Source organism: Lepidochelys olivacea (assembly GCF_965140295.1).
Source record: "Lepidochelys olivacea isolate rLepOli2 genome assembly, chromosome: 1".
Taxonomy (NCBI): domain Eukaryota; kingdom Metazoa; phylum Chordata; order Testudines; family Cheloniidae; genus Lepidochelys; species Lepidochelys olivacea.
In genome coordinates, this window is record NC_140411.1 from 280998946 (window position 1) to 281011708 (window position 12763).

Genomic DNA, 12763 nt, shown 5'->3' on the forward strand with positions numbered 1-12763 from the left:
CATCCCAGCCAGGGCTTTGTCAAGCCTGACCTTAAAAACTTCTAAGGAAGGAGATTCTACCACCTCCCTAGGTAACGCATTCCAGTGTTTCACCACCCTCTTAGTGAAAAAGTTTTTCCGAATATCCAATCTAAACCTCCCCCACTGCAACTTGAGACCATTACTCCTCGTTCTGTCATCTGCTACCATTGAGAACAGTCTAGAGCCATCCTCTTTGGAACCCCCTTTCAGGTAGTTGAAAGCAGCTATCAAATCCCCCCTCATTCTTCTCTTCTGCAGGCTAAACAATCCCAGCTCCCTCAGCCTCTCCTCATAAGTCATGTGTTCTAGACCCCTAATCATTTTTGTTGCCCTTCGCTGGACTCTCTCCAATTTATCCACATCCTTCTTGTAGTGTGGGGCCCAAAACTGGACACAGTACTCCGGATGAGGCCTCACCAATGTCGAATAGAGGGAATCTTATTTATTGGTAAGAGTATGCCAACTTCATCCCACCAACAGAGAGCCATGAAATGAGTCAAGATCCCATCACCTGGACTTCTCACTACCTTCCTGATGCTGCAACCCCAATACAACCAAGAAATAAAGAAATTGTTAATCCTTTTGTGCTGGTGTTTCCCAGTAAATCCGTTGCCAGCACTGGACTTCATGCAAGGAAATCTGACCTCCGGCGCCAAGGAGTTAAACAACGATACAAAACCTGACTTCTGTTAAATATTTGCTTTACTCAGTTTGGGAATGAATCATCTCTGTGTCCTCTGAAACCCCTGTAGTAATTCCTGTACAGTGCTGTCACTAAATCTAGCAGAGAGGATAAAGATGCTGCTAAACTCAACCAAGCTGCTCAATGGATTTTTTCTGTTTGACTAATGATAAGTATGTTAACTAATATGCTCTCTGGCAAACATAACAGCGCGATCATGATCTTGGCAGACACAGATCTGACCTCTGCCAATTCAAATCACAGACAAGATGTCACAGACTAAAACAATCCCTTGATCAGTTCAGAGCCTACATTTTAAATACAAACTAGAGAAACACAATACAGCTATATTCTATATATTAAATGTATTCTGTATATTACATAAATCTCTAGTTCTTTTTCTATGATTGCACTGTCATAAATAATCATTTACATTTATATATTGTCTTGCATCCAAGCATCGCAAAACACTTTGCAGACATTAGTGAGTTAAGCAATTTCACTGTGAAGTAGATAAGTTATAATCACTATTTTACACATAATACAGTCCAGAGGTAAAATCCTCATCCCACTGAAGTCAAAGGGAGTTTTTCCATTCACTTCAATAGGGCAGAATTTCATATTAGGGATCCTGACTTCCAGGCTCCTTCTCTAATCACCAGATAACATTGTGTCTCTGTAAAACTGATGCATCTCATGGGCGGGGGATCACAAACACCTTGATTCTTAAGAACTTGACAGAAAAATAACCACCGCATAGGGTATTGAGTGAACCAATGTTAAAAAAGAAAGTAGCTGAGATTCTTGTAATTAAACTCAAGTGTTTTTGACTGATTGGTTTACCAGAATATGAAAGTGTTAGTGAAATGATCGTGTCAACTGGTTAAATTTATCTGAATATTTCACCTGTTATTAAATTCAATCTAGACATATATAAAACAAACTTACAGAAAATCATCTCTTAAGTTCCCATTAAAAGTTCCACATAGACCTAGTGTTCTTCTTTTCCAGCTGGTATTGACTTGTATATATAGTCTCTCCCCATCTTTAGCAAATTGAATCTTTAAACCAAATCTAGTTTTCAGCTGCACAAACAAAGAAGACAGGTTCCGAATTTCAATGTCCCCTGCACATAACAGAAAAAAAAATGTAAGTCATTTTTCCTTGGTTGAAATATTTCCATACAGAAACCAGCCCTATGGTTTTAAATGTTTCAACTTTAAAAACAAACAAAAAACTTTGGAAAAGTATAGAAATGCAATTAATGGACTGTACACAACCTCAGAACACTCCAAATATCCCTGCCCACCCTGCACCAAAACTAATGGAGACAACTGTGTACCACACTATGACGGGCCCAACTGTGGTTCACTACTCTGTGTCAGCAACTCTTCTCAGGCCTGACATACTCACTACACCCAACTGACTATGGTTATAATCGGTATCTATAAGGTGTCATGTAATTTTCCATTGGAAAATTAATAACTCACTAATCATTAATATTCTTGTGCAATATATGTACGTGGTGTGCATTAAGAGTTATGGATATATGCTGTTTAAACCCTGCATGTCAGGTGGAGTGGGCAAACAGGTCTTCCCTAGACAAATGAATATGTATTTGCTTCTCTGACCAGCCCTGTTGTCAGGCAGAGACAAGGAAGGCCCATTTACATATTAGTTAAACTAAACTATTAAGTGGAGGGAGGAGATAGCTTCCAGCAGAAAAGAAAAACTTTATCTGGGATATAAAGACAGGGGGCCTGAACCTTAAGTGATAAGCAACTGAATCAACAGATTGTATACAATATTACAGTATTATAAGTGTATCGAGTGAGGTGTTTTATGAAAGCCTATGACACACCAGTGATTAATAGCATTGTAAAATGTATGTATTAACACCATATAAGGAATTATGGATACTCATTGGTATTAAGCTTTACAGCCTATGTCCAAACAAAAGGAGAAACATGCCTCTCCCAGACAGGAGGGGAGGTCGCAGCTATTCACTTGTCTCCTATATAAATCAAGCATGGTGGAATCAAAACAATTGAAACCCCATTTACTTACGGGGGAGGGGAAGACCACAAGAAGGGAAGAATAGCATGAGGTCACCCTGCCTCTTGAAATAAGGTCATTGAATTTTGGAAGATATAAGCAAAGACAGGCGCCATCTCTGGCATCCACCACTAGACAGACAAGGGAACAGAGCTCTTGAAAGTTGATAGAGATGGGTCCTTCAACCAAAGGAGGGAGGGTTAAAGTCTCTGGGATCTGAATATAGGTGAGACACCTGCTTAGGCAGAGATCTTTCAACTAAGAAGACATAGAAAGTCAGCATCTTGTACTTCTGTGGAAGATCATGACTTGGGGGAAAGTCAGCCAGCACTGGGAAGAAGGAAGACTGATCCAAAAGCCCGATCCAAGACCCAGTCCACCTTCCTAATAAAACCCCTATAGTGGGCAATGGAAATTTTACAATCATTGTATCCAATTATTATCCATAGTGGTTGGGCTCCCTGCAGTTGCAGACATCTTAAACGCAGTATACCTTTGCAGCTAATTTACATAACATTATTTTGCATAACTGCAGTGAAAATGATTTAAGATGCCTACAGCTTCAGACAAAACACTTCAGTGTATAAGACTTTAAAATGTTCCTAGCTGATAGCCAAAACACCCAGCTATCCAGGGTTTAATAATATATCCTGGCTGTAATACCAAGATATTTGTCATAGACAAATATGTACCTTACAAGGATGTTCCACAAGGTAGTGAGGCTAAAAAGGTAGAGCTTCTTAACTACATTGCCAAACTTTCCTGTGCTTAAGCTTTAATGTTTCGGGGTGGATTTTTTTTAAGCATCATCTTGACTTTTGAATTCCTTGCCTCATATATTTGTCTTTGATAATTAAAATATTCTGCTGAGGGGTTTCCTCCCGAACCAACTAACTTACTTATACATATTCACAAACATCTTAACAAGTTTGTCTGAGAAGTGGACATAATCAGATGCTAGCTTCAACCTTAACTTCCGAGACACTAGAATCTCACTAGTTAATCCTCAGAACAACTCTCCGAGGCAGGTAAATATTATTTCACAGTTTTAAAAGTGGGGAAATTGAGACAGAAAGGTGAACTAACTTTCCCAATGTCACACAGCAAATTAGTATCAGAGTCAACAGAGTATCAGAGCATTCTTAGCTCTCAAACCGATGCAGATGCCATTAAACCAAATTGTGCCTCATTTGCATTTTGGCTTGCAACATGTTCCAAGAAACTTTAATTAAGAAGGACCATCCCTTCAGCATCAAGACGATCCTGCAAAAAAATCAGAATGGCTGACTTCTGTAGGTGTCCTTGGGAGTATAACCCAGGGATTCTCCACCCCTACATAAAGTATTTCTAAAGTATACACAGCATTCCATAGGTTATTAAAATTAAGAAGGTTAAGTCTTTTAACAGTAGTTAGCACCTTTCATGGTTTGGATCTCCCAAGGAATTATTTACTTGTACAAAAGTATAATAAAAAGCATTAGAAAATATGAAGGCAAGAATGTGAACTCTAATCCATGTTTTTCTTACCATTGAAGTTAAAACCCTGGCTAGGGCCAAACTGGATTTCACCATCCCTGGTAAGAGTCACTTGTTTACTCCTATCATCTTCAAGAACTAGTGTTACAGACTGGATGCAGGCATGGTCGAGATTCTGAGTGAAAATGAATTTTATCAACAGACAGAAAGATACAAAGAGTGTTTTACTAACACTGAATTAAATATCAGTTTGTTCATCCAAAAGTATGTTAAAATACTGTCAAGTATTTGACTTTTTCAAAAAGAATGAAATGAAAAGTTGAGGTTGCTCTTAACTCAGACCAATAACATATCCTGAACTCTTCAGCCACAAACTGATATTGATGGGTGTTTTAATATTTTTGTGGATTTTTTAAACATACTGTTCCAAGGAATGTGATATCCTATAAAATAACCACTAAGTGTCTCAGGCTGCTAAGAAATCTCTTTTACCTGTCTGGCAGTATATTAAACCTATCAGTCCTGTCAGTAAAACTGTTTTTCTGTCTAAGACACCTGCTCAGGCTGTAACCAAATATGTAGATACCTGTGTAATCATGCATGAATGAAAAGGTCTGTTGACTTAATCCCAGAAAAGCAGCAATTAATTTTACAAAGGCCAACAGCAGTAATTGAAATAAAACACAGATCATGATCAAACTATATTTAGCTCCTCAATGTAAAAAGCAGAAAAACTGTTTCAATTTTATTTCTGACATTATTACTACTAAGCATGCCTGGTTAATTTACTTTGGCTGGCTACTTAAGATTACCTGAAATTTGTATGTACCCATTTATCATCTCAAATTCAAGTGTGACCTTACCTGACCACATGGAGCTTTCTGTAAAGTGATTGTGAATTTGTCTTTCCCAGTGCCTTTTACCAGAATGTACTGACAAATCCCAAGAAAGGTATAATGACGACCATCAAACGTTGTGAAGTGAGAATCACCTACGATGGCGCACTCAGCTTGAGAGAAAGAATAACATTCAATAAATAGGAATGTTCATTTGCACATATCATATCATATCATAGCCATATCATAGAGTCAGAGATGGAAAAGAGGCAATGCAGGAACATTTCCCTACCATATATTCTCAAGCACATTATCCAGCCTAGTTTAAATCTATCTAGCCATCATGATGTTTGGTGCCACATTTAATGCATGTGAAGTATCACATCTTACATCTTATCCTTCCACCGGGAGCTCCATAGTCTAGAGACAGTTGCCTGGAAAGCTCTGTCCCACTTTCATGAATTTGACCTCTTGATTTTGAGTCTTATCATTTCTATGAAATGTAACTGTCAAGGGAGATCTTGGTCCCTGAGGTACAGGAGTTATTGAATAGGTGTTGAATAACTTTGTCCAAAGCAATGGAGGCCTTAGAAATGAGGCCTATCTTAAAATTAACCTGTTGTTCTATGCAGATTAAGCTGAGCACCACGATGATGTGCTCTTATCACTGTTTGTATTATGATAATATCTAGACGCTGCAATCAGGGACCCATTGTGCTAGGCACTGTACAAGCACAATAGAGAGATGGTGCCTGCCCTAAAGAACATGAAGTCTAAGACAAGAGACAACAGTTGGATACATCAAAAAGACTGGGGGAAGCATAAGGTAACAGTAGAATGATATGGTCAGATAATCAGTACACCAGCGGTCTAATCACTGCTCTCTGCATCCATTTCTTTAATCTCTCCTGTTTGCTTATTATCATCCCAAACTCCTAAAGCATATCTGTTTCTGTTATCTTTTGCGGCTTCTGGGCCACTTATTTGGTACAGAATCATAGGACTGGAAGGGACCTCAAGAGGTCATCTAATACAGTCCTCTGCACTCATAGCATTACTAAGTATTATCTAGACCATCCCTGGCAGGTGTTTGTCTAACCTGCTCTTAAAAATCCCCAATGATGGAGATTCCACAACCTTTCTACGCAATTTATTCCAGTGCTTAACCACCCTGACAGTTGGGAAGTTTTTCCAATTTCCAACCTAAACCGCCCTTGCTGCAATTTAAGCCCATTGCTTCTTGTCCTATCCTCAGAGGTTAAGGAGAACAATTTTTCTCGCTCCTCCTTGTAACAACCTTTTATGTACTTGAAAACTGTTATGTCCCCTCTCAGTTTTCTCTTCTCCAGACTAAACAAACCCAATTATTTCAATCTTCCCGCATAGGTCATGTTTTCTAGACCTTTAATCATTTTTGTTGCTCTTCTCTGGACTCTCTCCAATTTGTCCACATCTTTCCTGAAATGTGGCACCCAAAACTGGACACAGGACTCCAGTTGAAGCCTAATCAGTGCGGAGTAAAGTGGAAGAATTACTTCTCATGTCTTGATTACAACACTCTTACAACCCAGAATGCTGTTTGCTTTTTTTGCAAGTGTAACACTGTTGATTCATATTTAGCTTGTGATCCACTATGAGCCTCAGATTGCTGGTGATCCTTATACTGGTGATAGGAATCATTAAAATGCAGTTACCTGGACAGTCATGTTCAGTGCAGTTCCAAACGCCACCAGTACAAGTACTAAATAAAGCACAAAACACAGAACATGCTTTTTGTTCAGGTTTTTTAAAAATATTGATTTTCTAAGTCTTAAGACATGTCACAAATTCATACTTCATTTAGGATACATTTTCTCTGTATTCTAGTTAGATACAGAACACGGATTGTAGATACAGATATAGAATAGCCTTGAAAAATGTAGTGTAACTTGGTAAACATCATACAATGAATTAAATATAGGCAAGCGGATACATGAAAGTGGAAATTGTGGATTAGAGGTTACATACCAGTGACTGCATTCTTGTTCAATTTTTGAGCCTACAGAGAAGGCTTTCCCGTGATAAATACAAGGACAATTTGACACAGAGATACAAGTTCCATTGTTCATAACGAGACCTATTTTTGTTTAAAAAAAATAATAAAATAAAAGACTGAAAACAAGATAGGAATATTGGGGCTCTGCTGCTCACTCCGTATGTTCACTTGGTCACAGGGACACCATTTTCATGATATTTCAGTGGGTGATTTTATCCCAGCAGTGCCCATCTCCTCTCCATGACCCCCATTGTACAGATGGGGAACTGAGGCAAAGCAGGCCATTCACCCAGTTTTAAGTCAGACAGTCCAGATTCTAAATGGTTTGTCCCCTAGCCAGTACTGAGACAAAACCAGACATGATTTTATCTGGTATCATGGATGCAGGGTGTCATTTTGAAGAGTGTGCCACACCATCCCTACCCCCATCCCACCATGACCATGCATGCACAGTTGTGCCAGTGGGGGCAGGGTGGCTCACCCTTTAAAATGGTGTCCTCTACATCAGTGGTTCTCAACCAGAGGTTCAGGGCCCCCTAGGGGGCCGCGAGCAGATTTCAAGGGGTCCGTCAAAATAAATCAGAGAGCAGGGCTGGCATTAGACTCACAGGTGCTCAGGGCAGAAAGCTGAAGCCAAGCCCTGCTGCCTGGGGCTGAAGCCCAAGCCTGAGCAACTTAACTTTGCAGGGCCCCCTGGGACCCTGGGCAATTGTCCCGCTTGCTATCCCCCAGAACCAGCCCTGTCTTTTAATCTACTGGATATGCAGAAAAACAGACTCAGAAAGAAAAATGTTGAGAATCACTGCTCTACATGGTGTGACCTCACATGCACAGCATACCAGTGGGGACAGAATCAAAAAGGTGGCAGGACCATGCTGTTCCTGGATGTGCTGGAATGCGTGAGTTGCCACCCTAACTGAGCTACAGAGAGACTAAGGGCATGTCTACACTTACCATGGATCGATGCTGGGTTACCCAGGGGGTCACCAAGTGAAGACCCGCTAAATCAACTGCCGATCACCCTCCCGGCAACTCCAGTACTCCACCAGAACAAGAAGCATAAGGTAAGTCGACAGGAGAGTTTCTCCCATCGACCCAGCATGGTATAGACACTGCAATAAGTCAACCTAAGCTAAATTGACTCCAGCTATGTTATTCACATAGCTGGAGTTGCGTAACTTAGGTCAACTTAACCCTGTAGTGTAGACCTGCCCTAAGTGACTCGCCCAAGGTCACACAGGATGTCCACTGTACAGCAGGGAATTGAACCTGAATCTCCCACATCCCAGACCAGTGCCTCAATGCTGGGCCAATCTTGTGCTTCACTGATCACTCTGCAGCATAAAAGTTCAATTCAGTGAAAGGGTGAAATCAGTGTTTAATTTGTGCCAGGGATGAGTCCTGACACTTCTAAGCTTGGCAGTTCAAAGCTCTGGCACCTCAGGGCTTGCTGCATCAGTTAGGAATGTAAAAAAATTGTTTGAGCCCTGGCACCTAATTGCTTGAGCCCCAGCACCTCTTTCATTATAAATTAAGCACTGAATTAAATTCATCCCAAAGCAAGGTGCCCACTCAAGATGCACCACTTACTGGTTTAAAGGGACTTACCAGGGGGGCTTTGTGGTTGAGGGCTTTGAACAGGTCTTTTGAAGCAGCTTGAATTTCACCCTGAATGTGCATGTACAATACCCGCAATGATCCCATAGAACCATACAAGTTTGAAATGGAAGACTAGTGGGGGGTCACATAGTCCACAGCCTTGCCATGGCAGGGCTGTTCCCAACAGTCCAACATCGTGTCTTTTGTTGAGTCTAGCTTTAAGGAGGATAATCTTCCTGAACACAGCATAAAATATCTGTACTATTTAGAAAACTCAAAACAATTAGGAAAAATTCAGATACGATAGTTAAAACTCATGTAACTTTTATATTTGCATAGCTCACCCAAGAGATCACCCAAGTTTTAACTGATATGGTCTGATTCATAGTTGCACTGTATTTTGAAAAATATAATAATTCAACCAATGCATAAAACATTAGCAGGAGGAAAGAAAGTATGGATATATTAAAAACTAAAATAGAAGCTTATGTTTGTAAAATATAATTTTTTTCTGATTTTTAATTTTAAGCATGCAGTCTATGACACTATAGTTGTGTTATCAGGCATTAGTTTAATGTTAATATGCCGTGTGACAATATTAGATACTTACCATCTGGACAGTAACAGCCATCTAAGCAATGGAGGTTGCTGCCAAGACAATCCTTTTCAAATGTGCAGGTTGGGGGGCAGCAACTAATGCAATCCCGATGGACAAAACTGTCTTCACACTTTTCAGCTAAAACATGTACAAGTTACGCGGGACATTAGTGCATTATGCTTCCTTTATAAGTTAGAAAACCTTCATCAGTAATTTGGGTTTTTTTGAAACCCAATACATCTCACCAAATAAACAGTTATGCAATTTTCCTGGTATAATTATTGTTACATAAATCTACTTTTAAAAGTCCCTTAACACCTCTCCAGTCATAAGGGGGGAGGGGAATGATGGGGGGAGGGAAATTAAGTGGGGGCTTATAGAATGCTGTAATAAACCATAAATCCAGTGTCTCTATTCTATTTTCCCCTTTGACTGGAGAGTGCTTAATGGGCCACTTCACTTTCAATGGTCCCCTGAAATATGTCTTTACTACTTATGCTACACAATCTGTTCCACCTTGTACTTAGCTATTATACTCTGGGTACATTTCCCAGACCTGAAGCAGAGCTCTGTGTAGCTCGAAAGCTTGTCTCTCTGACCAACAGAAGTTGGTCCAGTAAAAAATATTACCTCACCCACCTTGTCTCTCTAATATACTGGGACCATCATGGCCAAAGCAACACTGCATATGTTAGAATATAACATTTTTTAAAATATTAAATCTGCTTTAGTAATAATTGGAAACAAACCTATCTCCAACTCAATGGAATACAATTGTACCTAACATTAAAAAAGCAACTACAGACTTGAAACTACAGCTTATTCACCAAAAGACACATTTCCAAATATAGTGGTCCCCTCACAGACCATGGGTGTAGTTTGGAGGGGTGCAGGAGGGGCACTGCACCCCCAAACAAAGGTGAGGTGTGGGGGGGTCACATGGAATCATGTGCCATTCCCCCCCCCCCCGCAATATCCGCAAGTGCCAAGCTGCCCTGCAGGGCTTGCTCTACTCGGCCTACAGGGGGACGGGGCTCTGTCCTTCCCACACTGAGCCTCCCAGAATGGTAGGCCAAGCAGAGCAATCCAGGCAGCTGGACCAGGGTGGGGAGCGGTTGCTACCTCGGCAGCTGGATGTTGCCCTCCTGGGTCATAGTGCCCATCTGTTTCCTGTACAAGAGTGAGTGCCTAAATGGAGCAGTGCAAGGAGGGTAGGGTGGGGCTTAGGGGAAGGCAGTGGGGAGAAGAGACAGTGGGGAAGGGGGGGAATAGGGCAGGGAAGTGGGGTGTGATGTGGAATAGAAGGGGATATGGGAATGGTGGGGGGGAGCAGGAGCCAGCATGTGGTGTCCCCTCAGTAGCAACAGCAGCCCCAGCAGGGAGGCACCAGAGTTGCCACATCACTGCAGCAGCCGTGGCCGTAGCTCCCATGCTCAGGTCCCCACAGCAGACAGCAGCATCTGGGGCTCCTCCATTAAGCCAGCCCGTCTCGTCCCATCCCCACCACCACCGGCAGGCCAGGTACCACTCCAGGCAGGGAGATAGATCCAGTGAGCCAAGGGAACTGGCTTTAGTGTGCACATGTGTGTCTGGCTTTGCCCCGCTTCCCCCAAACATAGCAGTCAAACTACACCTATGACACAGACTAATGGTAATGGGTCTCAGAAATATACTGACTGCTGTTCGAAATCCACAGCATTACTTCATGTTTTGGGGGTGCTCCTTTACCAAAATCTCTGGTATGAGGTGGGTTGAAGGACCAATTTTATATTGGATGCTAAGTTGGAGCCCTCCTCATGTTTTGGACTTGGATATATTCCTGATACCTGAAGGTTACCTAGTGGCATGGCTCCAATATGCAGCTTTGGTCACTAAAATAATTAATCCTGCAAAAATGGAACAGTCTGTCCCTACCCAATATCGATGCCTGGCTCAGTGATAAGGCTGACCTCGCAGCTAACGAATAACTGGCATTCTGAAAAATTCAAAGCAATTTGGGCATGTTAGAGGTCCCTGATTAAGGTTGACCCTGAAGATAGATAGATACCTTCCCCATCCCTCCTTTTTATCTTAATTCTCTTTGCTTACTTTGTATATTATGTTGAATCTGCTATTTTGGTGTATTTGGAAAAATTAATAAAACATTATAAATATAAAAAAAGTTGATACTTACTACAGGCAGGAAAATCCTCCCTCCATTCCCGCACGGGGTAGCCTGCATGTGAGCATGCTCTAGCATACTCTGTCACTGCTCGGCAGTAAGTTTCATCATCATCCGCTCTGAAGCAGTAAAATAATCCTGTGATCACTAAATCCTAAATTTAATACTCATATAAATATTTGCTATGCGACATTGCAGAACTCTCCACAGAGTTGGCCTTGCACAGTTTAAAGGGGTTACGATTTTTGAGACTTTAAATAGCATCACTTAAAAAAGAAACTAGAGATACTGATTATGCTTTTGCATTTTTTATCGTTTGACCCGACAAAAGATTTTTGCTTTATTTTAATGTTACAACAAAGAATGAGTAACATTTATTACAAAAGATTAGCAATGCTCATTAACAGAAACAATTTGGGAGAGGAAGGGTGGTCTTGTGATGAAGGCAATGGCCTGCAATTCTGGATATCTGGGTCTTACTCCTGGCTTTGTCACAGACTTTTGTGTGACCTTGGTCAAAGTCACTCTCTGTACCTCACTTCCCTATCTGCAAAATGGGGATAATATTCCCTCCCTCATCAGGTTGCTCAAAGGACACATTCATTAATATTTGGGTTTTGCTCAGATATTCCAGGGATAGGAGTCAGAAATAGATTAGACAGTCAACTTCTCACTTTAAAAAAAACAGTAACAGATGTTCACTGTGAAGGACTTTGTAACAAAATAGACTTGTCATAACAAGACATCTATGGGATAGGCAAGGTTATAATATATAGTCTGGGGGGTTATTTGTCTTTCAGCACAACAAGATTAAGCTTACAAAATTAGTTGTTTTAAGACTATATTGCATTGTGTATGTGTTTTGGTGCTTTCAAGATACCTGTTACAAAGTCACCATTTCAAAACTCCACAGTGATTGGTCTCTCTCCAGTTTGCCTCATCTAATCCAATTAAATGAGTCTTAATAGAGTGACTTGGCATATAAACTACGGCACCAGAAGGAACTTCTTAAATTGACACTAACCTACAAGATGAGAGTTTATAAACAACATAAGCCTAAATTAATGAGATCCTGAGACACAGAAACTTTACTCAAAGTTTTGAATATTCACACCATTCACATCACACGTGTGAATGTTTTCTTTTTAATCAAAGCCTCCTGCACATTGCCTTATTAACTCAATGCCATCCTGAAAGCTTGCTTTCCATTGTTCTCCATTGCAAAAGAGAAGGTGCAATAAGTCACTGAAATGTAAATAGGCATTACAAATAAAATTCAGATCCTGCCTGGCTTCTGCTC

General features: G+C 40.8%; 1 protein-coding gene across 1 annotated transcript in view; it reads right to left on the minus strand.

Annotated features, from left to right (window-relative positions):
• Positions 1 to 12763, minus strand: part of OTOGL (otogelin like) — a gene marked incomplete at its 5' end in the record, with an annotated part of 129145 nt that overhangs the window by 98881 nt on the left and 17501 nt on the right. The window contains 7 exons of the mRNA XM_084634033.1: positions 1652 to 1829; positions 4286 to 4409; positions 5098 to 5243; positions 6765 to 6811; positions 7078 to 7186; positions 9315 to 9440; positions 11476 to 11582. Coding sequence (XP_084490159.1) covers positions 1652 to 1829; positions 4286 to 4409; positions 5098 to 5243; positions 6765 to 6811; positions 7078 to 7186; positions 9315 to 9440; positions 11476 to 11582 — 837 coding nt within the window. The remainder of the gene's footprint in view (positions 1 to 1651; positions 1830 to 4285; positions 4410 to 5097; positions 5244 to 6764; positions 6812 to 7077; positions 7187 to 9314; positions 9441 to 11475; positions 11583 to 12763) is intronic.